The sequence below is a fragment of the Falco cherrug genome, chromosome 12 (assembly GCF_023634085.1).
Source record: "Falco cherrug isolate bFalChe1 chromosome 12, bFalChe1.pri, whole genome shotgun sequence".
Classification (NCBI taxonomy): Eukaryota; Metazoa; Chordata; class Aves; order Falconiformes; family Falconidae; genus Falco; species Falco cherrug.
The window spans coordinates 16,958,794-16,985,699 of NC_073708.1; the positions used below are offsets into that span (position 1 = coordinate 16,958,794).

Consider the following 26,906-nt stretch of genomic DNA (forward strand, 5'->3'; position numbering starts at 1 on the left):
CTGGAAAAAAACTTAAGGGGTGTTCTCTAAATATAACTTGCCTATCTTACATGCTCAGCACAAGGCTGTTTAAGATGTGCTTTCACCATCTGCTTAGCTGGTGCACTTCTTTTGTCCTCACATTGTTCTGAAGAGAGAAGAAACTAAAGCCATGAAGAGAGAGTGCTCAGTTATCACCTAATTTTATGCATTTGCAACCTTTTGTACAGATTGTCATTCAACTGTCATCACCAGCTGAAAGCAGCGGTTTTGATGATGACGACATGGAATCAGGTGATAATGGTTTTCCAGGGGATGCTGATGAGGGAGATGTTACTTTCTCCAGCTGGCCTGAAATAGCGGTATGTTACTCTGGGGTTTGCACCTTGGCAATAGAGAAATGTCTATTGTAATAGGCACTTCACATAAATTACATTAATTGTATAGCAATTAATTTGTCTTTTTAACACATTTCTTCTCACTTCCATTTCTTGTGACCCTGCTGAAGATTTGCACTAAGTAGGTGTAATGTGGGTGGGCCTGTATTGTACACTCCAAATTTGTCCTCATCCCGCTACTGCTCCTGACTCAGGATGTTATTGTATTGTTTTTTTCATTTCAGTTTAATTGCACGCTGCACCAGCCAGAGGATGACAGAGGCATTTTCTGGCCTCCTGAACCACACATCACCAATGTGACCTTCAACATGGAGCTGTACAAAACAGATCTGTTCCTTGCTCCCACCCAAGGACTCTTCTCCGTTGCTGAGAACGGGCCAGTATATGTAGAGGTAACAAACTGAAAAAGACTTTCCAAGTAACAAACATTTTGCAAGGCTGTGCAGCTGAGCCAGATCTGGTCTTAGCAGTTGAAATGTCTTATGCAGTTGCTTTAGGCAGGTAGGGAGGTACTTTGGTGGCTGCAGAGAACAGACACTGTAGGGTAAGAAGCAGCCAATGTTTTGGGTCAAAACCAAAGGATTCCTGCAAAATGCATGAATGTAACTGCGAGGTAAATCGGTTATTCTTGCCAAATCTGCTTTTCTTTGCAGAACTTAAAGGTGGTTTCTGAGCTCTTGTTCTGAACTGATGTTTCCTGATGGAGATTTCAGGGTTCAGTTTATTGGGTAATATGGCTGAACCTCATCTGGAAGGTGTAAACGTGCAAAAAATGATAAGTGTCTGTCTTCCATATGCTAGTGTTCTTGGGTTACAAAGTTAGTACAGAATCTGACCTCTCTCCAGTCCACTTACAAACACCAGTTACAATCCTTTTTAATGCTATCATGTCAGTTCTAACAGCTTTAGATAAATAAGACCAGCAAAGTCAACAGCCAGATACCCTTGACTTCAGTTGTATTTTGGACCTGGTATTACTTCCATGTGTTGCTAAGTTGCCTGTGAAATCTGGGGGAATTTCAGACCAGTACAGTCTGTATTTATAAAGGTAGACACATGAACAGAATTTTGCATTTTTCAAATAATGGTAAGCATTAATAAATGTAACATTGGCAGTGAAGCAGTATCACCAGTTTATAGATCAGTAAATCACCAGAGGAGACCAGGAAAATGAGTATGTTGACTGAAGCAGTGCTGTGCCATGTGTCTCTTGCACAAGTTAGTTTTTTGTGAGCCCACGTTGCACGTGATAAGCATCGTGGCCCATTTGACATTCGTGCAGTTCTCTTCATTGTTTCAGTGTGTTGTGCCTCCTCCTCATTCTCTACCCAGTGAAAAGTACTTAAGACAGTTACAGCAAAAAAAAAGTATGTCACACTCAGTTAAGAATATGCTTACAAAAGGCATGTTATTTTTTTCATTTGGATAAAACCAGCTGCTTCCTTCAGTGATCTGGGATGAATCCCCTTGGCTCCAAGCCCTTTGAATTTGTCTGGTTCTGGAGCTGTTTATTCAGACAGACGTTCTGATTTCTTCATCACCTGTCCTGGCAGAAGCTGGTTTTTTTGTTTCTCCTTGCACAGTGGAAAATCTGTATCGGTATTGAACTTCTGTGACTCCATTTTTAGCTGACAGATTATTTCTTTTTGCTTGTTTGTTTCTGTTTTGCTTTTTTTATTAACAAATATATTTTGGGTTTTGCTCAATAAATTGCTTAGGTCATAATCTGTAAGAACTTTATATATCCCTTTTCCTTTTCTGCTACAAATATTTTTTGTATTTGAATTTTTTGGCCTTTTTTTCTTTGTTTTCTATTGTCAATTTCTTATCATATTTTGGTCTCATCTTCCTCCAGTCGTTCTCTTCTTTCCTTGAGATATCATTCATCCTTTTGTTTACCTGCCGGTGTTTCATGATACTGTAGTATGCCTGTTCTCCTTGCCATAATCTGTTTTTTTTAACTAGTTTAGACTATCAGCTCGTTTACCTGTCAGTATCTGCGGCTTGACTTTCATTCATCAGTCTTTATTTCTGTTCTTTTTAGAAGACGGTCTTTCTTGCTTAGATGCTTCAGCACATCCCTTCATCTCTAATTTGATTGCTGCTCACTTAAGGGAGGCAAAAAATGCAAAATATCTGTATTTGTACAACTCATAGCATCTGAAAATTTCTGTACAGATTGCAGGAAAATTTGGTAGGCTGTTCCTTAAATATACATGCAGCAGCATATACGGATTAGGTACATGTATAATGCACATGAAGGAGAACGAAATTTTCTTGTGGAACTCTTCATCAGGCAGTATTAACAGTTAGGCACAACACTTCTGTTGTTTATTAAGAGCAACATGCTTCATTTGTTACAAATTCCATTTTTTTTTTTTCCTAATTACTCTGTAGCATTTGTTGTCTGCATTCCAGCTGAACAACATCAGTGCCCTGGAAGTTTGCAGTCTTAATTATTTTTCATAAAATATTATGAATTTCAGACTTACAGTAAACTAAAAGGATCATTTCTTAAGAAATCATGGCTTTTTAGGAGGCTTCCCTACCCCCCAGTCCAGGAATGCCACCCACACATCAGACCGTGACCTCCTCTCTGCCTCTGCATTCCTCTCCTGGCTGGGGGTGGGTTCTCTGTTGTGGCTGTTGCTTTTACCTTTTTTCTTTTTCATTAAAGTTTTAAACAGATACAAAGACAGGGAATTAGTAATTTACTTCCCTATGGCTCTGTTGCAGTCTGTGTGTCTGAGGGAAGCAGCGCCATCTCAGGTGGCAGTCACAGTCATTCACGGCGTGTCTGATACGGGCTGGGTTTTTCATCTGCTTTCTGAAAGATAAGGGATTGTATTTGTGCACGGTTATACTATTAAACAGCCGCTGGTTTTGAAACCACAGATTTTCTGTCTCCCTGTTTGACAGTCTACACTTAACATTTAGCCTTCAAAATGCATCAGATTGGAAGTGGCACTGGAAAAGTGCTTAAAAAATTGTTGAAAATGTTAATGAAATGTGAACTAAAAATGTCATTTCTGAGATCTTACTGTCTCTTTCTTTTTGATGCAGGTGTCTGTGACTAAAGCTGACAGATCCTTGGGCTTTGCCATTCAAACATGCTTTGTTTCCCCGTTTTCAAATCCAGATAGAATGTCTGACTACACCATTATAGAAAACATTTGTCCTAAAGATGAATCTGTTAAATTCTACAGCATTGAGAAGGTGAACTTTCCAATACCATATGCACAAAAGGACAAAAAAAGATTTAGCTTTGTGTTTAAACCTATGTTCAACATCTCACTGCTCTTTCTTCACTGTGAGCTGACTTTGTGTACAAATAAAGACAAAGATACTCAAGGACTGCCAAAGGTCAGTAATTTATGAAAGTCTAAACTTCTGATTTAGGTGAAAATAAGGTATATTTTCACCTGAACTTTGAAGAGAATAAATGGTTTTCTGTGGAATTGATGTAATGAACATGCTATCTCTAGGCTCAAGGTTTTAATAGATAAGTGTTACGATGATGTGCATTTTGACTGTATAATCTACAGTTTGTGTTTAAATTTCATCAGGTGGTTATATGGGATAAATAGAAACTGCTTTTTATTATGCAAATGGTTCAGATTTATCTTTGATATCCATATCACATCTATATCCAAAGTGCAAACAATGTTAGCTTTAATTTCCAAAGACATGCATAGTATCAGATAATATTGCAGTCTGATTGTTACGAAAGAGAATGGCCAAATTTTGCTTTATAAATAATGGAAATGGCTGTAAGTTAAAGAATGTGTTCTAAGAATTTGGAATTTATTTTTACTTTTGCATTTATGTACAAACCCCTTAAAATGTTGTTGTTGCTTTTTTAAGATACTTTGTCATTGTTGATCAACACATGTTGGTGGCTACAGTTTTGGCTACCAGATTTTTAAAAACCATTTAAATACAATAGTAACACTTTATAAAGGTTAGAGAATCCTTAATGCAGGCAAAGGTTGCATCCTGAAGCACAGCGACGGATTGCATTTCCGAGTAGATTACCTGGGGATTGTTTGGAGGTTCTCTTCTGTTTCTGGTAAAGAATATAGATAAAACTGATAATGAGGCAACTGTGTAGCTGGTACAGCTGTCCTGGCAGACAGGCAACTATCCGACCTTACACACTGCCTTTTCCACTTGCAGTGTATTTCTCCTGATGAAGCTTGCACCTCTCTCAATGTGGATATGATCTTGGCTATGATGCACAACAAGAAAACCTTCACCAAGCCCCTTGTTGTAGTAACACATGAAGGAAAAGCAGAAGGTAGGAAAAATAGCTTTATTCAACAACTCAAGCTCAATGTATTATATTGTGTAGCATACAGCCACTTGAAATGGAGGACTCCAAGTACGTGGTATTGTATAATCTTGTGGTGATACTGTGTTTGTAAGATGTTGTTTGTTTAGACATTTCCCTGGCAGCAATCATCATGGCAGTTCATTACCTGTTTTTAACTGTCTTCATTGATCTCTGGACATGTGGTTTTGCCAGGCATTGAGAAAGGGATACCATACTACACAAAAATACGGGTTTCAGAAGTGTGAATATAGCAGTAGCTCTTGCAGCAACTTCTTGTTGCCCAGAGATCAAAGGCAGTGCTCTGCTCCCTGCTGTATCATTTCTTTATTGCAGTTGTAAATATGTATTTAAGAATAACAACAATGGAATTACAAGTATTGAGGGCAGTAAAGCCTGATAAGTTTGTAAAGCAAAGGGATGGCCACTGGAGAGAGACTCATTAGACTGTTAAACTATTAAGAGCAAAGTATGAGCTACACAAAAGTATTTTAGTTCCACTTTGGTGGGGCTTATTTGATTATGTAGTCTTTATGGAAAAAAACACGAGTGTGGCTAGTAACTGGTTGAAGGAGTTGGAAAGGTTGAAGAGCACTGTGAGATAACGCCAAACAGCATGATGGGACTATACTTGAGCTTAAGAATATGCCCTGTGAGTGATGGGAAATAGGAACTGTTTTCAAAGCTTCATTTAATTTGAAAGTTTTTCTTAGTGAATCCCTCTGACAACAGCATCAGTCATTTTTTTATGCATCCATAGCAGAAAATGCATGTGCATTATCTTTTCTTTTTCTGTTAGCATGGGAGTTCAGTCAGAAGCTTCAGAGGCTTCATGTGCACGTCAAAATTTTCCAATTGTGTCCAAAGGCTGTTTGACCTTTGGAATGCTTTTTGGGGAGTGTCAAAAGGATTGGGATCAGAAGTCCTTTAACCTCTGTTGTACACTGCATGCTTTTTAGTCTCCGAACAATTTGAAGTATCATACAGCATTGCCAGGGGACATATGCAACAACTGTGTCTATTTAACTCTGCAAGTCAGCTCATGGTTAGGTTTTGGGTTTTTTTACAAATTTATTAATACTAATCAAGTCTGCTATGAATTAAAGGCAAGTATTTCAGCTATCAGTGAGGTAAATTAAAAGTGCTTTGGGCCTGATTCTGCACTCTTTCTTTTTGCAAATTTCTGATTATTTTTTTTTTGTGGTGGTTATTCGATTGGGTATGAGTAAATCCTACAACTAAGTTCAGCTTTCAATAAACAGACTTGTACTCTGAGCTCTTGCCCTTCCGATGTGTGGAGCATTGTGCGCAGCTCCCGTCTCGCACTGCACTCAGAATGTTGTCTTTGTCAGAGGCACAAGGTCTTAGTGTGCAAAGATGAGCTAAATTTATAAAGATTAGTTACAAGACAACAGTGTGATAGAGTATCTTGTTGCATTGTGGGTGATTTAGTCTAATTGTGGGATGTTTGGTGGAAGTCTCCGCAGCATATCACAGCTTTCAGACATGATACAAAGTGGCACATTAACAACGTGGCTTTGTTGGTATGTGGCTGTTCTGCAGTGAATCAAGCAACTCCGTTCTAAAAGCCAAATGCTGTTGTTGGCCAATATGCGAACGTAAGATTTGGAGAAGAAATTATATCGCATTACTGAACAGGAGAATTTACATCTCAGGGGTGGTGTTCTTCAGTTTCTTTCATGTGAACAGGCCAGCTTTCATTGTTGTAAACCATACTATGTGAGTTACTACCATCGGATCTGCTTCTCCAAGCCAAATGTAGAAGTAATGTGCTTGACACTTCAAAAGTCAGAGCAAACTGATCATTGCACAGTTGTTGTCTTTTTTCTTCAGACATAAGCTTATGACTGTCATTGACTGTAGTAGAAATCACAACTGTATATCTAAATGAGAATAACTTTCTCCCCTCCTAATTTTGTTAGTTATTTACAAGCTCAGTTGCTTACAGTATTGCAGTAGATCCCAATGGAAGTGTCTAAAACCTGACTCCATGCTACGTTCTTTCCCTTTGCATGCCTGCATTTCACACACATGCTTTCCTCCACTTCAACAAAGAGCATATGGATGGTCATTTAGGTGCCAGGAAATAAAGGTTCTGCTCTTAAAATGAGGTACCAATGTAATTGTTCAGGTTGTGGAGTCTTTAGATTACTCTTTCTACAGCAAAAGGAGACAGGTCATAGAAAGGAGATCATGTGAGCAGCTAACAAGTGCCTCTGTCCTACAAAGATATAGAAAATCATGATGATTTCTAAAGGCTGGCTGCTGATGTTTCTAAATTGGATGTTTTTCCTGGGCCTTGAGGATTCCTACTGCTTCAGTGTTGCTCTGAGGAAACCACATTAAAATACATGTAAGAACTGGATGACTGGGGGGAGCTGATAATGGGCTACACAGCCTATCATTAATTAGCAGACTTTATATTCCCTAGGTAGGGAAGCCAATGACAGAACAAGCATGAAAAATTCATTCTCCCCTCAACTGAGAAGGCTTTTTCTTGGCACTTGGGATATGCTAGTGGAGTGTTTGGACAATCTGATAGTGCCCTTACCCATGTTTGTACTGTTCAGTGTTCCTTGGTTTCTGTCCAGCCCTCCTCACAAATCAGTTACGCTTTTGCTGTTCCGTGTGCTTGATGACTTTCCAGCTTGTTTGGGCATGCACACACCCCCACCCCCACCCCCTTCTATGTTCTCACCTGTTTCCTGTTACTGTTCCACCTGTTTCCTACCGTCCTGTCAGGAGTGATCTGAAAGAGACACTAGTGTGTTAAAGCAAGTGACAATAATGCAGCTCAAAAATAGAATGCTTTTTTGGATATTGTAGATGCGTGCGTCTCAGAGCCTAATGATCTTATAGGATATGGCTGGCAGTTTAGTGCTGCCATTTGGGTTTTAGAAGTTAGAAGCATATTCTTGGTTTAAGAATGCTTTAAATAAATAAGTATACTTTTTCAGTATTTTTGAGCTGCTGTGTTTATGTGGCAATGAACCTTTTCTTTTAGTTGCTAAAGATACAAAACCAAGTATTGGGATGGGACACTGTCTTATCAAATCCCTTTACAACTGTTGCACTGAACACACAGAGATGCCAGAATTTGAATGAGATCCCTAGGTTACTGGGCAATCCAGAATCAAATTGCAGCTAATCAAACAGGTTCTTGGGTCTGAAGCCAAAATCTCTGGCTCTTCTGCTTGAGGTGGCATTCTTGGAGAAAGATAAGAGAAGGCGGTTAAGCAAAAGAAGGGAAAATTCTTCGTTTTTTAACATATGTTTACTTGTCTCTTTCTGTTACATGCTGATAATGATGCTGATATTTGATGTTGTTGCCAAGAATAATAGCTTTGATATAATAGCTATGATATCATAGCTATGATCTTTTATTGCTGATATATAATTAACAAACAAAACAAAACAAAAAAAACCCACTCAACTTCCAAGACAGAATACCAAACAGGACTGAGGAAAATGTGTAAATCAACACATATTCATGCAATTTGGACAAAGCAGTGTGTATCATGCCCTAATACTGACTTTTCTTTAGAGGTAATAGCAGTGAAATTTTAACTTTTTTGGGGGGGAGGGGTGTGATTTAGCATGCTGGTATCTCATGTTTGTGATTAATGAGTAGTCAGATGAATGTAATCACCTTAAAACAGCCTTTGCAGTCTGTGCTCTTTAAGAGCTCCGCATAGGGATAACCAGTTACTGTGAATCCGACCTGATAACATCTGGGTGGGAAAGGTTGCAGTGTACTTGCCAGCAACATATATGATGCATGAACTATACTGTAGATATGTTCCCCTGAGGAATGATCAATATACAAATAGGATTTTTCCGAGCTGAGCAAAGTTACTGAATTCAGGCTTGTTTTCCTGAAGTTCCTAGTTTGAAAAAATTGCAATTAATATCTTTCTGTCAGATCAGATACTGAAGGTTGCTTGCATAGTTTGTAGGCTTTATGTGGAACTCTGATTAATGGTTTGTGGTTTTGGTTGTGTTTTTTTTTTTTAAATTAGATCCTTCCTTTCCAAAGCCAAATGTGAGACAGCAACGTAAGTAACTCTTCAACCAATCTCTTTTAAGCCTTACACTATTGTCTAGAAAGTATTAGATCAATGAGGAAAATTATCTTCAAGCTTTCAGAGTGTGTGTGTGTATGTGTGTTAAATTCTGGGACAGAACAAATTCTGACTCTACTGCTGATTGAGAGATTCCCATCAGCATTTAGAGGGATGGGCTGTGACCTTTCGTGTATGTGAAAATCAAACTTAGGAAGGCACCACTGAGAGCCTGTCTTAGCAAGTTCATTTGCTGATGTGTGTATGTTATTTCCCTCTTCTTTGCTGAGGCCACTGCTTCCCAGTACCAGGGTTTCAACAGCAATGGCATCTTCTGGAGCTCCTGTGTCCTACTCCAAGCCTCACTCCTACCCTGCACTGCAGCTGACCATGTCCCCAGTTACTCTGGCACCAGCAGTTATAGGTCATGCTGTAGATGAGATCGCTTGATATGGATTAATTTATTTGTTCTTTCTGTTGTCTGGGTGTAGTGAATTAACCAGGATCAATTACTGACCCAGGAAGGGAAGAAAATGAGAGAAACGGCACTAGAAGACAATAATAAACAGGAGAGTGAAGGTGATCTTTAGCCAAAACCAGGAACGAATGGAGAAAAGGGAAGATTAGAAGAGGAAGTGCAAAGAACACTTTTTCCTCTGTTCCTGTCCTTATGTCTTTGGGACTAAATTTACTCAAAATAGGAAGGGGAATGAGAAATTGCTCCTGCCACTTCAGCCTCCATGTGACTTTCACCTCTCCATTAAATTTCCTCCGAAGAGGAGAGAATACTGACTGCTGGTGCCTTGTGGAAAAAACAGCTGTGTTTAGGAGAGTCTTTTCTGTTCACATTTAAAATGACCAGATGTGGCCAAAGGAGTAAAAAATAGTCTTATAGAAGAAATGGGAGAAAAGTCTTCTAAGTAATTAACTGTCAGGTGTTACATGTGCAGACTTGGTCGCAGACACCCAGAAATGCATCCTGAAGGCCCTTGCCAACAGGACCTGCTGGAGAAGACGTTTGTCAAAAGGGGAAGAGGGGAATGGCCCCAATGATCTCAGGAGCTGCTGGGCTGGAGGATGTCTGTAGGGACATCTGTTGGATGCAGGAACGTGTAAAGTGAGGGTGTTGTTTGTGTTTTGAGAACTGAAATTCCACTGAAGGATACTACTGAGAAGATCCAGTCAGCTCATTTCCTGGCCAGCTTAGTCAATAAAATATTATTCACTGGCCTAAGCCATTTTGTGTACTGGGAAACATTGAAAATACTGAAACCAGAAATCAATTCTGTGAGAAGAAATTTCCCCAAGTGATTGCTAAAAGAGTGATAATTTTAAAAAAAATAAATAGATAATTTCTAATCACCAAAAAGAAAACCACAAAAGCTGAAAGTTTCTGTTTGGATGGTTAACATTGGGGGGGCGACACATCCAGGAAACCAGATGCTGTTACCCTTGAAATGGTACTGCAGAAGGGCCTCTCCCCTAGAAAGTGATTTGTGTGTGTGTGTGTTTCTATTTTTGTGTTCTGGAATTAATTTCAGTTATTGAAAGCATTGCCAAATGTGAAAAACAATTGTTTCTATTTATGTTTTCGCTGACTTTTTGCTGGCATCTCTTCCCTCTTAACAGCAGTTCCGTTCTCCACCTAGATTTCAGACTGGACTTGCAGGAGATGTAGGGGAAAGTTTGCTTGAATGTTAGGGCATTTAAATGAAAAGCATCTTTTGCCAAAAATCTCAGCCTTTTTAAAACACGTTTTTAAGATAAATGGTTATTTAGTTGAAAGCTAGTCATTAACAGCAAACAGAAAATGCTTAATTTTTGCAACATTTTCCAGATTTGAGTGTACTGAGCTGGGGTTTTGCTTTGTGATGTGGAACAGTTGGTTGAACTGAAGCCAGTCTCTGAAAGCATCACTTCTATTTCCTTGATGCAAATCTGCTAGCCTGTTCCTTAAAATGGTGCTTAACTAACTATGAAATTTTAAAACAATTTTCCATGAAAGTGTAAGGGTGAATTTTTATAAAACAGTGTTTGCCACAGAAAATAAGTCCTTATTATGTGTGTTTACTTCTGCAGCTGTGTTCTATGGACTGGACACGCTGACTGTGGTGGGCATCGCTTTTGCAGCATTTGTAATTGGAGCACTGCTAACAGGAGCGCTTTGGTTCATCTACTCCCGCACAGGTAGGGATGGGGGCTCTTGCAGATCTCGGTGCAGATCATGCCGCAGGAAATGCGGTGTGGTCTGAACTCTTGCAAGGTGGAAGGAAAGGGAAACGGGGCCAGCAATGGCTATTCTGGATTTCTTTTCTTGCTTTCTGTTCTTACTAAGGTGTTTTCCAGCAGCTCCTCCCATAAGCCTGTTGATGCATATCAGCAGATTGATACCCACCCTTCCCTAAAGGGAGGTGTTATGCATTATGAATATGATGTAAAATTTGCTAAAATAATTTTAAACGCAAACCTTGAAAGCTCACACGGGGCATGAGTAAAACTGAGTATTCCTGGCTTGTGCGTTATCATTAGTAGCATCTCTGTATTTAAAATTTAGGTAACATTTCTGTTAATGGATATCTTCCAGTTCCCGTACTCCTTTTTCAAAAAATTTTGCAGCTACTAAATTAGGCTGATGGGACTGGGAATGTGATGTGATCGGTACAAGCAGTGGGCCAAATGGCTAAGAGAATGCTTTATTTACATAGACATATTCTGGATATAACTAGACTTGAAAATGTTTCTTGGGCCGTGATTGCACAGAAGTTTTGCCCCAATTATTTGTTCCTCCATTCTTCAACTGTTACGTTAAATTGGTAGAAATCACATGTCATCTCAAGTAATTGTGTCCAACCAAATAACCAGGAGTGTACTGGAATTGGTGCAGCCTTCATACATAGATAATTTTTCAGTATCTCCTCAGAATTTTTTTCCACACTAAGTTAGCAGAAATAAAGTACTGTATTGCAAGAAGAGGGAGTTTGGGGCACTCTGTGTTCCATGTAATCTGCAAGGTGGTACAAAGACTGGACACTGATGGGGCCTTGATTTGCAGCATCTGACCTTGGCTGCCTGTGGATTATGGGGTATCTCAAGATCTTTACAGCATACTGGACTCCCAGCTACTTCCACTTTTGACCTTGGAAGACCCTGCCAAGATCTCTGGGAGGTGGGGAGAATGTGAGGTCAATTACTGCAAACCTTTGCAGCTCTGGAGCACTGGAGTTCTCCCATAGCCCACTGCAGGGTTTTTTTTGGCATCTAAAACCTTACGGAAGCTATTTAGGAGTGAGAATCCTGCCCTATTGGGTCAGAGCTTCTGTAAATATTATGACCCAGGAGTTTAGGCTAATTTGGAAAAAAAAAAAAAAAACCAAAAAAACCAACAGCCAACTGTGGTTTTTTTTTCAGTTGGCAGTATAACAACTTTGTATAAGCAATTCTAATACTTCTCAATGCATCAGCTGTGTATGAAGCTTGTTTGGAATTGAGGCTGATGTGGAACATTTAAAGGTTGTGATAATATGTATAAATAGTATAATTCTGCCTCATATACTGCTGAAACATTGTGGAAGAAAAGTGCGTTCATTTTCAATGAGTAAATGTATAAGCTAAGAAGGTAATTTCCAAACAGGTAGCATTTGTCAACAAGAAACTAAAACAATTGTTAAATTAATACCACTGGCCCTGCGTTTGTGGAAGTTCAATCTCTGTTCTTATACAGAACCATCTATAGACACGTTGTGTGTCAGTAGTCAAGGAACACTGGGAAGCCAACACAATAAATCCTTCAGCAACAATAGGACTTGGACCAATCCCATTAAAAGAATAATGTTAACAAATTCTGTCAGTCACAGAGACCATATACAAATAGTGGAGAGGGCAGCTGCTATGGTTTTGTGTTTGAGAGATGAGAATAAATGGAAAAAAAAGGCCGTACAAAAAGTAATAAATGAGAAGAAAGGAAGGGGATGTTGTGACTCATCAGATCAGAGAATCACAGAAATGATAAAAAAATATCTAGGAAGTTATCTGGTTCAGATTTTCAAAGGATTGTGAAAGTGAACCACTGTTCTGTGCACGTTATTTTTCTGCGCATATTATCTTGTATCTGCAAAGCACAACTTGAATCAGACTGCAGTGAGGGCTCTGGTAGGCACAGTCTCTTAGAGGACAACTCTGTGGCAGACGAGATAATCCAGCTGCAGTGAAAACAGCTGGCTGCAGACTTTTGTTAAAATAAGGAGGCAAAAAAAGAGATAATCTAGATTTCATCTACAGAGTGGCTGGTTTTTTGCCATTAGATAATTAATGCATTGCTGAATTGTGTTCTGAAATCTCATCTTTGGTTATAAGTAGAACTGGGTTTTGAACACATGATTTAGACCAAAGGTTGGAAAACACAAGATCACTCTAAAACTGCCTTTTGGTGATAATCAAGAGCATTGACAAAAGTTACTGCTGATGGAGAATGGCAACTTGGGATGTGTGAAGTAAGGTATCTTTGTTGCCGTAGTGCTCTATGCAGTACAGCTAAAGGCCACCTTTTTGCCAGTAGTAAGAAGGTTTGCCAATACACTTTTATCAGTAGGTCTCTGTTGGCAGACTCATTCTAGCTTGAAGGCAGCTTTACATGAATGAGCTCTTCTGTTCCTTTTGATAGGCTGGTAACATTAAAACCTCAAACAATTGGTAGCAGAAAAGAACTACAAAACAAGCAGAATGTCATCTCCAAATACTGAACAAGGATTGTTGTGTTGAATTTTTTTTATGTAGGGCTTTTGTTGATTGCAGCCATGAAAAATTTCTGCCAAAACATCAAAATTATGCCTTAGAATACTCTAGATTCTCTGCAACAATTCAACGTGGAGTACAGATGTTCTAAGATACACAGGTAGTAAGGAAAGAGAGAGGGGTAGATAGGATTATAGCAACAGAGGAGATACTTTAGCTGGCTTCTGCAGAAGGACTCTGTACTTTTGATCCTTTCTCCAGCCAGTTAAAGGACATGAAAGGTAGCTGAAATCTTTCCATAGTGATGTTGGTCCTGCTGGGAGAGAACCCAAGAACAAAGGCAAAAGTAGCAGAGATTTGCCACAATTAACGCAATTAAACCAATTACCTGGGTGTCTTGTGAAGAAGCAGAAGTTTTGCAGTGTGCATGGATGCAGAAACCCTTCAAAATTTAACCATATAAAAATACCTATCAAGGTAATGTCTGTCTTAATAGGGATAGTTGACTGTGTTTGGGAAGGGACATGCACAAGTGGCAATTAGTTAATGAGACTGCTAAACCAAGTAAACTGTATTACAGCAAGCGTCGGTGGCTTCATTCTCTTAGAAAGCGTGCTTTCCTTCTCCAGGCAGTGTTGCAAGTTAAGAGGATAAAATGTTCCAAAATCTGAGAAGTTAAAAGCGTCCCTCCTCCCCCACTTCTCCCTTTTTATGGGATCTGATTTAAAATAAACTGACATAGCAACCAATTATATTTGGCAAATGGAGATAGAAAAGCAAACATTCAGACTTCCTGGACAGGGAGTACAGCTGGCAGCTTTCCTAAGTGTGAATAATAAAGTGCATGTTGTCGCATTCAGATGGGTAAAAGCTTGTTTACTGTCAATAGATGAGACATGTCCATTTTGAGTAGTTCTGGTTCACTAACATGAGATACATGAAGCTGTTTACATGAAAAAGACAGATGGGGAATGCCTCTTCAGTGATACATTTCTTTATGTCCTTTTCGTGAATATTCTTTAAAAAACCTTTGCTACAGATTAGCTAGGTGTTGAGGAAATAAAACGCAGGAAAAATCAGCCAGCCCAGATGCAGTTGCTAGACTGTGTTTCATAACATCACCGTGATTTGGATCTTTTTTTCCTTGAGGACATGGAGAATTTGTCGTTGTTCAGCAAGCGATTGTGGTGTCTCGGAGCTGCTGATCGTGCTTTAGAGATGAGGTGCTGCAGAGGCAGTGGTATTACAGCAGAGGGAAAGGGGCTCCCATCCCAAATGGAGGGGAAGGTGCCTCTTAAGGCGCTTTCCAGAGGAGCTGGGAGGAGCAGAGCGAGCTGCTGGGCTCGCACAGGGACCCTGACACTGTGCTTGTCACTTTGCCATTAAATAAAAACAACATGTGTTTAGCTTATAAATGAATTTATGGTTAAATGCATACAGATTGTATTGACATGCCGAGGCTGACGCAAAGCCGTGTGTAATCATGTGGTTTGTAAAATGGGTAACAGAGCTGCAAGGGAGGGCGCGGGGGCCGGGGGCCCGGCCGGGGGAGCCCAGCAGAGCCGCTGCATGGCTTCTGGCTGCCGGCGCAGGGCTCGCCGTGCTCTCGTGTTTGTGTTGGCTTGTTTTGGTTTCATGAAAGGGAGTTTGCTTATCACTGCCTTTATAAATATATCCCGTAGTACAAAAGGAAGGAAGACTTGTACACAAACAACTGGAGGAGAAGGGAGCAAGGCGGGAGGGAGGGCATCCAAAGGAGGCTCACCAAAGCTTTTACAGCAGGGTGACACGGATATTGATTTGATACAGTTCTTTCTGATGGGTTGCAAAGCCATTTCTAATGCGAATTAGAGCTGAAACTCAGTTTATTTGTGGGTGACGGGGTAGATTCTGACCTGCTGCACATGAGCAGAAAACTGCTGCTTGTGGATGAGCTCCGTAGTTATTTCTTACACTGAGAAAAAAACAATCAAAATCTGCTCACAAGAGCAAATGCTGGACTGAGTGCTGAATTCAAGAGCAAGATCCTCACCCTCTTTTTAAACATCTCATTGGCCTCCTGGGTGATGTGGTTTAGTAGTTTGTTGTTTTTCTGTCCTGTCCCATCCCTTCTTTCCTCCCCATTCCTAAACCAGTGGGGTGTAAGGCAAGAGCTGCGCGTTCTGGGGCCCTACGTGCACTTACAGCTGTGGCTGCAGCCAGCTAGCAGCAAACCTGCTGGTTTCCATTTACAAAGAGCACTTGCAGCCTCTGCTGTGAGAAATCCTCAGGCCTCCCTTGTCCGTAGCAGTCCTCCGAATGCTGAGCAGCCTGCAGAAGGACATTTTCTGGCCCAAGACACAAAGTGTTAAAGGCAGACTTCCTCCAGCCCAGCCGCATTCCGAGAAGCTCAGGGCTCTGGCAGCTGGGCAGCAGCACACAGGGCATGGGGACGTGCCAGAGCAGCTCCTGCGGGAGGAAGCTGGCTGTCCCTGCTCTGTAACCCTCTGGGTGCAGGCTGTGCCTCCAGCCTTCAACCTGTCATGGAAGCAATCACTGAGGAACAGGAGCTCTACCAAATCCTGAGCAGTAAGAAGAATTGGACTCTGCAGACCTGGCCTATGGCATCGAGTTTTGGATAACCCAAGGCAACATAAAGCAGAGGATCCGTGTCACTATAAACTCATGAGCCAGGAGATGTACCAGCCTTAGATTTTTCCCAGTCCTTCCTGCCCGTGATCCGACAAAACGTTTCCATCTTGCTCCTTTGCTGGGAAAGCAGCCGTGCTGGTGCTGGTGCTGGCTGCCATGGTCAGGCTGCAGCTCAGGCAGCAGCAGTCTGTCTGTGTTACTGCGCTGAGATCACAGGTTCACATCCTGAGAGATGAGCTCAAGGGAGGGGGCAGCTACAGTGCACGTTATATAAACTTAATCTTGCCATCTGTTTTGAAGAGACTATTTTGTAATACTGCTAAGGTCGTAGAGCTGAGCACCGTAACTTAAAAATTGCCACAGTTATGGTTTCCTACGTGGCCTCGTTATGATCTTTTGGGCATTCACATAATGGTGCGATTTTTTACTTCCATGCTGGTTGAGAACTGGATTTTTTCCATAGGAAAACAGCCACAGGTGCAGAAGGGGGTGTGAGGAGAGCCGACAAAAATCTAGGTTTTATCAGGAGCCATAAATCTAGCTTTAACTCCTAGTGCTTGATTTGGCAATCCAAATGACAAAGGACTTTTAATTTATTGTCAGCAAACAATTAATAAGAAATGGTGACACTTGTTCTCGCTACAGGGTATGCACTACACATACTGTGGTAGCTATAGGGGAACTTCCTGCATGTTATATTTGGTATAAATCAAGTCAAGCTTGCAGGGTAGGGTAGCCTGTTGTTTTTCTACACGAAGAAAACTGGCCATGTCTCAGGCTATGTGGCATCCAGCTGATGGAAGAACATTGTCTTCAGCTCCACTTTTAGTAAATATGCTGCTCTATAAACTGGCATTAAAACAAAAGCCTACATTTCATTGGCTTTTTTCCATGAAACAGCAAAGCTATAACGTGGTCTGAGTCGTGTGACAGGACCCATTTGAGTGACAGCTGACAACAGAAGATGGACATTGTCTATCTTGGCAGTTTCCATCAGCTGCTTGTAAAATGCTTAAGAAAACAGCTGTATTATTTTCCCTGTGTACATAGCAAGGCTAAGGTGCCAAAGTCTAGTAACATTTTCAGCAGTACTCCGTTTGAGGTCTGTCACCCAAGATACTAATTGCATGGAAATACAAACCACCAGAAGAGGAATAGTGGGAAGGAACGGATTATTGTTTACTATGATAACTAACGTTTTCAATTTCCCTTCTCCCAACCCCACTTTTTCTCCCCCCTCTCCCCTTAGGGGAAACAGCAGGAAGGCAGCAGGTCCCCACGTCCCCGCCGGCCTCAGAGAACAGCAGTGCAGCACACAGCATTGGCAGCACGCAGAGCACCCCCTGTTCTAGCAGCAGTGCAACCTAACTCGGGGGGGGCACAGCTGAGGAGCAACATAGGAGTGCATCGGTTCAAAGGACTGTGTGTAGACATCAGCTTTTTGAAGGATTGGTTTGGTTGCTTTTGAAAAAAATGAGGAGGGATTTTTCTACAGGAAAAAAAAAAAAAAGACTGATTTTCTTTTGGGGAAGCCACTGTGTGTGAGTGTGTATATGTGCACACAATGCACGGATAAACACAGCCTGTTGGATCTTCTATAGCATGTTATGCTACATGTGACAAAGCTACTAATTTTACAGTACTGCAACCTGTTCTAGGGGTCTGCGGGCCCTCAATGTGAAATCTATGCCAGTTTGGAAAAATGCTGCTTTGTCTATATGACTTTTTTTCTTTCCCTAAACCTTCTCATTGACACAAGGTATTCATTAAGGGAATTCAACAAGATAAGAAAAAAGATGATCTTAGGTCAAAGAATTTCTATTTGTCTAAGCAAGAAAGCCTCAAGGTCAGATCTCTTTGGTTAATAACATTTTATTACTTCAGCTATGTTTAGCCACTTTTGAGTGACCTTTGTTTTGTTAAGCTTACAGCTACAGCATCTCATTTGCTTTCCTATTGTGTTTGCAGCTTCAGGTTTTCCAGGTATTTTTGTTTTAATATGCATTAATTTGCTAATTGGAGAAAGCACACTTTAACATTCCCTTTCTTGTCCTCTGGGCCAAAGCTCTTTAATGAGATTTTTTTTTTTAAAAACTAATATATCAAATACAGACACACACACAAGTGTTGGAGACAATTAATGGTCTTGTGCACTAACGTAGATGTGTGTTTACCCTCAATGGCAATGTCTTTATGCAAATAGATGTATACCTAAGTATACAGAGCCTAAGTTACCACTTTAACTATCGGAAAATTAACTCAGTGTTCCTTCCATACATAAAATATCTAAACCATATATATATATAAAATAAAAAACAACTGTCACTTCAGTGTATAATAGGTAGATAGAGGAGATAAAACGGGTGATTTGTTCTAATCCTTGAGCTAGCAAAAATTCCCTTTGAAATAAGGGATGATCTTGAGGGCACGAAGAATGTACAGTAGAGCCTGTTTGTGCAGGATACTGCCTATCAAAATGAAGCTGTTCTCTTAAGATATTTGTACAGTTGTTTGTGTCAAACTATCGCATGAACATTGCAATTGGATAGTCCCAAAGTACTGTCAGAATATGGACATGGCAGAAAGGTACTAATTGTCACAGGTTGGGTTTTGTAGTGTTGTTACCGTATCTTGACCTTCCAATCGATGCCAAATGAAAAGAGAAAAAGACACTTTTAATGTGTAATTGCTTGACTGTTATGTTGCCACTTTGTAATTGTAATGTGTTCTACTGATCCTTCTCCTTTGATGAAAAATGAGTGTTGTTTTGCTTTAAAAATGAGATGAGTAACTTTCATTAATTTCAGCGAAGGTTACCTGCGTTCTGCAAGAGGAGAGGGAGAGTCATTACACTAGAGTGATAGTCTGCTCTGAAGTCTGAGCTGCAGATTTCTTTTGCTGATTCTACACTTGTGCCTTGCTGATACCAGGATGGTCAAAATGCAAGACACGCAATAGATGTAAGTGCCCAGGATCAGGTGGAATATTACTCACTTTAAATCACGTCTGTTACTAAATCCTGCAAACACTTATGCACAGGAGTAACTACACGCCTCGACCTTGCTAGTACAAGCACATGCTCAACTCTACACATCGTGGCTATTCTCAGAGTCCATGCAAGACAGTCAAGTGTGTAGAGTTATACGTATGAAGTGTGTTCTACGTTACCAGGCCAATAATTAGTTCTGGTAACATCGACAGGATTGTTGCATAAGCGTAGTTATCCCCATGTATAAGGGTATGCAGGATTGGCTGTTATGTGGTGTCAGGAGGATGAATGTGCTACCTGTGTGGTTGAAAAGAAAGCGCTTTGCCTAACCTTCAGCAGAATGTATTGTATAAGCATATTCTATGTGTAAAGTCTTTAAAGATGTCTTCAAAGAAGACTAGAGTCTTTTAAGTTCAATCATAGCTATATTTTACTACATTAAATTTCTGTATAAAGATATATTTAAATGTTTTAGATAAATGTAAGTTACTCTATATGAAATGTTTAATTTCAATTACTGTGAAATTTATGTATTTTGTAAATTCTTTTCCCTGTTTTAACCCTTTCCTTCCTCAGATGTTTTATTAAGTAGTTTCTCGTAGAAAGTATTAGATTCAGTTGGTGGGATGGACAGGTTGAAAACTTTTATGTAAAATAGATAATTGTATATTTTTGAGAAACATGCTGCATTATCAATGTATTCTATTGAAAATTTACTCTAATTTTAAAATAATTTACAGATTTATATGTACCGTTGGATAAACCAAATATATAGAAAGATCAAAGAACATAGATTTGATTTGTTGACTTGTATTTGAAATAAGTTTGAATTAACTGAACTTGGTGTACTCAGCTATTTAATTCAGAAATTTTAATCAATCTGAAGTAATTATCTATTGAAAGTGTAATTTTCTTAGCAGATGGAATTACTTAGCAGATGGAACAGCCGTTTCTGCTTCAATAGAGAAAGAGAGAACCAAACCCAGGAATTCCCAGTTAATAGCTTTATTACAAAAATGTGTAGTGTTTTCCAGCAGCTGTTGAGCTGCCTGCAGTTTGGAGTGCTGATACACCTATAAGCTCTGCTTTCATAGCAGCCATTTGTCTCTGCTGCAAGTTTCTCTGTGTGGCGTGGGAAGCTCCTGAGTGCGTAACTGCAAAGCCACTGGTTCCCACCTCCATCAGACCTGGTCTCGCCGGGCTGGATTTCACGCAGCGGGTACCTGCAGGGTGTGGAAAGCCAGTGAGGCACTTCTATCCCAGCAGAGGGCTTTAAAGCAGGGCTGCAGAGGGATGGACTCAGTGGTGAATTTCAGTGTGATGGAATCAACTGCGTAGGAACTTCTTATATAACAGGAGGATTGGGCTTAAAAGGGACACCTTCTGTCTGTAAAAGCTATTAGTAATGTACTTAAACTCCAGAGTAGACTGCTCGCTGTGTCGTGCATCATCTAGTCACTAACTCAAACCTTTTACACTATTTGGTTTTGGACATTACTATATTCATGTTTCAAGGAGTCAGATCTTTCTGTGTTAGGCTATTGTTGTAGCATTTTCCACATGGAAACAATTTTGCAAAATGTCTGTAGATGCTGATGATTGTAACCTTCCCCCTGCCCTTTTCTAACCATTTCTGTATGTACCATTCTGTCTGTTATGTATATCTACCTCATGCTTCACAAGAAGACTGTACTGTTGGTTGTGCTGACAGCCCTTCATGTGAGGTGACTGTTCTGCCCTGTTGTTGTTTGTCATTCATGGGGATGTTCATAGCGTTATCAGATGTTTGCTGCCATGCTCCTGCCAGTTCCAAATACGGTATTTTCACTTTTGAATAAATTAACACATTTCTTTAAGATCCAAATGCCAGGTGATTTTTTTTTTAAGTCAAAGAATGGCAGAAATGTACTTGCTAATACCTGTGGCCAGTCTGAACACCCCATTTGTATTTCATATTATGTTCAGTATTTCAAAGACTTGTGGAAATGCATAGTTGTACAGTTTTGATAACCACAGTGTCACGTCATCTTAGTCTCTTGTGCATAATAAAGTATATATCAATTTATTAATAACTGATACCACGATTCATTTATTTTAAGTTGTACGGAGCCAACAGTAGTAGATAAGTTCCATCTCATTGCCGTGTCCTCAGGTCCCATAAACTTAAGTAGGAATTGTATGTGTTAAGGCAGGATTTGATTTTGTGTGACCACATCGGGTTTTTTCCTTTCTATGTTCTTTTACCCATTGGTTTTCGTTGGCTTCTCAGTGTCATGACTTCTTGCAGGAACCAGGATATATTTAGTTAGCTGTTCTTTGCTCTAATTGAAGTCCAAAGCCCTGATTCCACAGGCATTAAGTTGTTGCCTGTCAAGACACAGGCTCTGTCACATCTTGCACAAAGCCTGGCTTGAGCACAGTCAGGTCTGAGGGTCTGCTATTAGTCCCCTGGCTGATGCAGCAAAGCTCCTTTGGGTTGTTATACCCTTGACTGCAAGTATACTGGAGACACATGAGCAAGGCTGAGATGTGTTTTCATTGCTGAAGGGTCTTCCTGTGCTAGAGCAGATAGTTTGGCCGTGTATCAGCAGGGCAAGGATTTGGGTGTTTACTATCCTGCTTACTGCTTTGTTTCCTCTATTTCATGTGCAAAATGTTCTGTGTGGGCATGCTGCAGCCATATTTCCCTGGGTTATTCAGAGGCTGTGGTTAACTCACAAAGGAGTTCCCTAAGGAAAGGGATCTGAAATGTTCGATGGTCACTTTTAAGTATCAAGAATCCCTCAGTTCAGAAAAGACTATTAATTAGAAGCAATCGTAAGCCTGCATGTTGCCTATAACTTACTTACAAATCACAGAGGTGCAATAGATTAATTGCTTCATAACAACCATATTTCAGTTTCTGCATTAAGACCATTTTTATTTTCTTTTGGAAGTGAGCTCTGTAGAGCTGACTCTCAGTGTAAAGCTAGTGGAGCTGTTCTTCACCTTCACCTTTAAGGATCTGTATTTTGACTGAAACATGTGGAAGCATGATCAGTGTTTCACAGGAGGAATTAATTTTAAAATGCAATTGTTAGGCAACAACTTGTGGTATATTTGTGTGGGTTTTAGACATTAAGAAATAAGAGTCTTGCTGTATTACAGAGTAAGCATCAGTGTTGCGCATGTTTGTTTCTTCAGGCATTTGTGAGTGAAGCAAAGATTTTGGAGAGTCAGAAACCACCAGCTGCCAGTTTCAGGAAAAACAGTTGTCCAGAGCTCTTCTAATTGAAACTGAATTAAATTTATCACAGCTTTTCCTCCAAGGCAATATAAAAGGAAAAGGAGATGATATTTTGATAAATTTTCACAACTATCACTTTGTAATTGTAAAGCCAGATATTTATGAGCTGGAAGTCTGTTTGCAGCTTGGCTTTTGTCATGTATTCCCAGATTTCCGGCCCTAGACCTGGCCTTGCGAACCTGTGTGCATTTACACTGTTTGAATGCTTTGTATGAGAAAGATCAAATTACACCACTTCACCTACCCGGAGAAGGTTATGGCTTAAATTACATTTTTATAGTCTCTCATTTGCTAGAAGCCTTCAGGGACTCGCTGCGACGTGGCCAGGAGGTGATGTGCCCCGCAGTGGCCCATCCCGCCTGCCTGGCACACAGCGCTGTGCTGCAGCTTTGCTGTGTTCAGGAAAAGCGTAAAGAGGAGTTGCTTCATGGATAGTTGAGGAAGAAGAGCAGCACAAACATGTTACTCTCGCGCTTTCTTAAAGTGAGATTTCCCCCCCTCCCCCCCCCCCTCCAATTATTTTGGCACATATATCTGAAGAATTGGTTAAAAAATATTTGGGTGGAGTCTCCTTTTCGCTCTGCTGTTACTGCTGCTTGTAAACTGCCAGCTCCAGTAAAGAACATACCGTACTGACAAAAAATTAACCCAGTATTTAAAAAATCAGAATATTGAGTGTTAAGCAGAGAAAGCTGATGGTATTTAAAGATGCTTTAAGTGGCTCAGCAAACTCACTGTTCTGTTGACCATGTAGATTTTTTATGGTATACCTGCTAAAATCAAAGTGCCATCCCTGCAAGTGTGACTGGTCTTCCCAGTTCCCCAGGCATTTCACTTCCAGATTTGCTTTGTAAATACGGTGAAAACATAAAGTTCTCGTCTGTCTTTTTAGTGCAAGCAGGCATATCCCATGGGATTGTGAGAGCTCGGGATGTAGGGAAAGTCTTTGCTCTATGCAATATTTTTATTAGTCTGTCATCCTCAAAGTGATTAGTAACATTAGCTGTTAAGAAGGGAAAATAAACAGGAAAATTTAAGAGGATCATGCAAGCAGGGCATTTGCAGCAGGAATATAGAGGTTTTTGCAAAAATTGATTGCTAAAGTATGTCATAGAAAATTTAAATCACTGAAATGAAATAACATGAAGGAAGCAGTTAGGAAGCATCTGGAAACGGGAGGCTGAAGATGATGGCCACGCTCTGGCCCGAAAGGAGCTGGTGGGCTGCCAGGGCTGCCGTGTGCCCCCGCTCGGCGCCGCATGTCACCCGCCACTGGCAGCTGCCACTCGTGAGGCCTCGGGCACCAGCAAACCAAGTAGGATTGTTACTGACAAGACTTGTGGTACGGATGTCGGGGTACAATAAAGACATTGGGGTGGCAAAAACAGACTTTTGCAGACAAATAAGAGTTTTGTGTCAGCTGAGTGGCACGCTTTGGCTTTTGCTTCAGGAAGAAGAGCTGAGGGTTAGATGGCGTGCGCTGGCATTGCAAGGAGGAGAACCGGTAAAGCACCAGGCCTGCCTCCTGGGGAGCTCCTCCACCACTAAAAACTGCGCGCAGGGGTTCAAAATAAAAATCTCCATCGTGACTGAGCAAGCTTCTGCCTTTGCCTGTGCAGCTGGCGCAGGAGCAGGCGCAGGCAGGCAGACGGGCAGCCTCGCCGTGGGTCAGGGCTTCTCAGGCAGGCTCAAAATGGCGGCGTGGGGCTCAGCGCTGGCCCGAGAAGGTTTTGCAGTGGAGCTCAGGCAAACTGGGGGGAGGTGGCAGCCGGCGGGTGGATGCCAGGGGGACAGCTGAGGGGCGCGTGGCCGCATTTGGTAGTGGTTTTTCAGGAGAGGCAGGTGTTCAGGTATAGATTTGAAAGTGGACAGCCATGACAGTCCGTGTACACCCAGTGGGAGCGTGTGAGGTAAAAAGTGGTGCTGTTGTGAACCATTTTTGGTTAAATACTGCTGTTGCTGAAAGATGCATGTGGGTTTTGATGGGGAGGGAGGGTGGCTCACAGTTTAGCCCGATAGTTAAATTGCCATCTAACTGAGCTGCTGTGTGGGGAGTGGTGAAGGCCCCTGTGCCCTGCAGGACAGTGGGTGGCATCTGCAGGGTCGGGGGCTCTGGTCACAAAACAGACCTGTCCTCGCTCTTGTTTTAAGTGGAAGGAGACCCAAAGGTGGCGTTTGGATCCCAGTCCTCTGATGAAACGTGTCAAACCCTCTCTCTCTTAGAGCTGTACAACACGCTTGTCAGGTAGCTCCAGTGCACCAGGCGGCACAGAAAAAGCAGACTGCTGCAAGTGCAAGATGATGAAGGGTGCTGAGGATGTGGAGGATGGTCAGTAGAGAGAGACAGGAGCAGGTGTAGGATGACAAACGCCTACATAAAGAAGGTGGTGGGGATATATATCTATTTTACATAGACTAAGCTGGCGGTGCCCTCAGTCTGATGATGCAGGGAGGCAATGTTCGTAATTAAGGATGGAAAAAGGAGCGAATCCATGATGAGGTTATTGTCAAGTTGTTTGACAGAGAAAGTTGGATCAACACTGTGATTACAAGTATTGTAGCATGAGAAGCAGAGTGTGCTGGTTTTGTCCAGGGAGAACTGAGGGATGATTACACTGGAAAGCGTGTACCCTGCTGACATGCTTTGTACCATTACAAAGCCAGAGTAAGTACACTCATGTTTTTACTGGCAGTACTTAGTTAATTTTTCTGTGACTTCCCTCAAATGTGTATCCCTGAAGTGAGTCATGTTTTACTCGATGTTAGACAACAAGGGTCTGTCATAAACCAAGAGGCTTTTGCTAGGCCAGCTGCCTGGCCCTTCTCCTGTCCCCATGGGCCATGGGATGCACAGGATGATCTGCTCTGCAGACAAGGAGTGATTTCTCCAGGGTGGGTTGTGCCCGTCACCTGCATCATGGGATAACCTACCAAGGAGGCCACAGTTATATCAGGAACTTCAGAAATCTGGCCCTGGCAAGGTGCTGTGTACAGTTAATTTTGTTTTCTGGTTTAATGGTAGAAGTAGGGTTATGCCAAGCTAGTTCCAGAAGATTTCTCTGTTGCTTGCTTTTGTAAACTTTCATTTATGGCATTGCTCTTTCATTCAAAGGTAAAATATGGAAAGCTTAAATAAAAATTTACATCATAGGCTAATACAAGGTGTTGAAAGTCAGACCACGTACTTCTAGAGTGCATACGTCTTAGTCAACATCTGGTTAAACAACTGCGTACCAAGAATAAATTTGCTATTGTCTCTTTTAGAAGCTGTTAAGAAATCTTAATTACTGTGTTTATTTGAGTAATGACAAATAGTATGGTTACATGGCCCCAGCTAATTTTTATGGCTTTCCTGTGCTTTTATTGAGCAAAGACAAAACTGTGATATCAAAAAGCTGGGTAGTCATGCATTTATGTTTTTAAATATAAACGCACACAGATGTACAAATACACATCATTTCATCTAGTAGTGGGAAAAGTCAAGAAGGGAAAGTGCCAGTGTGTGTGTTAGAGGACAAATGCACATGGACATGAATAGTGCAGAAAGCATCTAGAGTATGCAAGCCTGTACTGCTGCTAACAAGCATTTTGCATCTGGAAGATATGACTCAATTGTGCGCTCTTTCAACATCTTCAAGGTCTGGATTCTCTTTGCTTGGTTCAGGCAGTTAGGGGAGCCATCAGACTGGAGGCAGTCAGTCCCTGAGGCTAACTTGGCACACCTTGCCTGTCTCCTGTATAGGCACTGGGGAGATCCTAGAGCAATTCCTCTCCTAACTGAGCACCTGCAGTTGGCCGGCATGAATCTGAATGTCCATCTTCTCTAGACAGTGTTGCTCAGGCTGGGGAGCAGTTCTTAGAAAAATCATGTAGTTGAATAGGAATGAACTCATAAATTCTCAGAGCTCATGTGTGCTGGTGGTGCCAGTGCAGGAATACAATGAACTCAAACTGTCAGAGCTTATGTGTGCTGGTGGTGCTAGTGCAGGAATATGATGATGTAAATTTATTTTGACACAATCAGTGAAAGTAACAGTTACATGGAAGGAGGCTAGAGGAGATCAGGGTCACTGCCATGCAGGTATGCAGCTTCTCCCTCTAGGTGGGATAACTCAAATGTTGCCCTCTGCCTACAAACCTTCAAGATTTTTCACACAGCATGGAAAGAAACCAACATGTGTACAACTGGAGGCACTTGCCAGCATCCAGGCTCAGTGCCATATTTGAAGAAAAAAAGTTTGCTGTTATTCAGAATCCATGATTCATTTTTAGAGCAAACTAAGGGTTGGATTCTCAGCTGGTATAAATTTGCTCCTTTAACATCAGTCAGTCTGTTTACACCAGCAGAGCATCTCTCAAGTGTATAAGCTATTCTCTAGCACTGAATAACAGAAATATGATCTGGCAAGCAGCCAGTTTGAATATCTGCCAGGGTATGTCAGATCCAAACATGATTCCTTGAACCCCAGCTCTTCCCTCC

General features: G+C 41.1%; 1 protein-coding gene across 3 annotated transcripts in view; it reads left to right on the top strand.

Annotated features, from left to right (window-relative positions):
* Window positions 1-21,216, top strand: part of TGFBR3 (transforming growth factor beta receptor 3) — a 121,365-nt gene extending 100,149 nt beyond the window's left edge. For 2 of the 3 annotated variants that reach the window (XM_055724573.1, XM_055724571.1), the window contains 7 exons: window positions 210-341; window positions 602-769; window positions 3,441-3,740; window positions 4,554-4,674; window positions 8,748-8,783; window positions 10,869-10,976; window positions 17,401-21,216. In XM_055724573.1, the coding sequence (XP_055580548.1) occupies window positions 210-341; window positions 602-769; window positions 3,441-3,740; window positions 4,554-4,674; window positions 8,748-8,783; window positions 10,869-10,976; window positions 17,401-17,519 (984 nt within the window). In that variant the 3' untranslated portion in view covers window positions 17,520-21,216. Of the gene's footprint in view, window positions 1-209; window positions 342-601; window positions 770-3,440; window positions 3,741-4,553; window positions 4,675-8,747; window positions 8,784-10,868; window positions 10,977-11,841; window positions 12,164-17,400 lie in introns of those variants that run through there. The other variant, XM_055724574.1, reaches the window with a different exon arrangement.
* The last annotated feature ends 5,690 nt before the right edge of the window (window positions 21,217-26,906 follow it).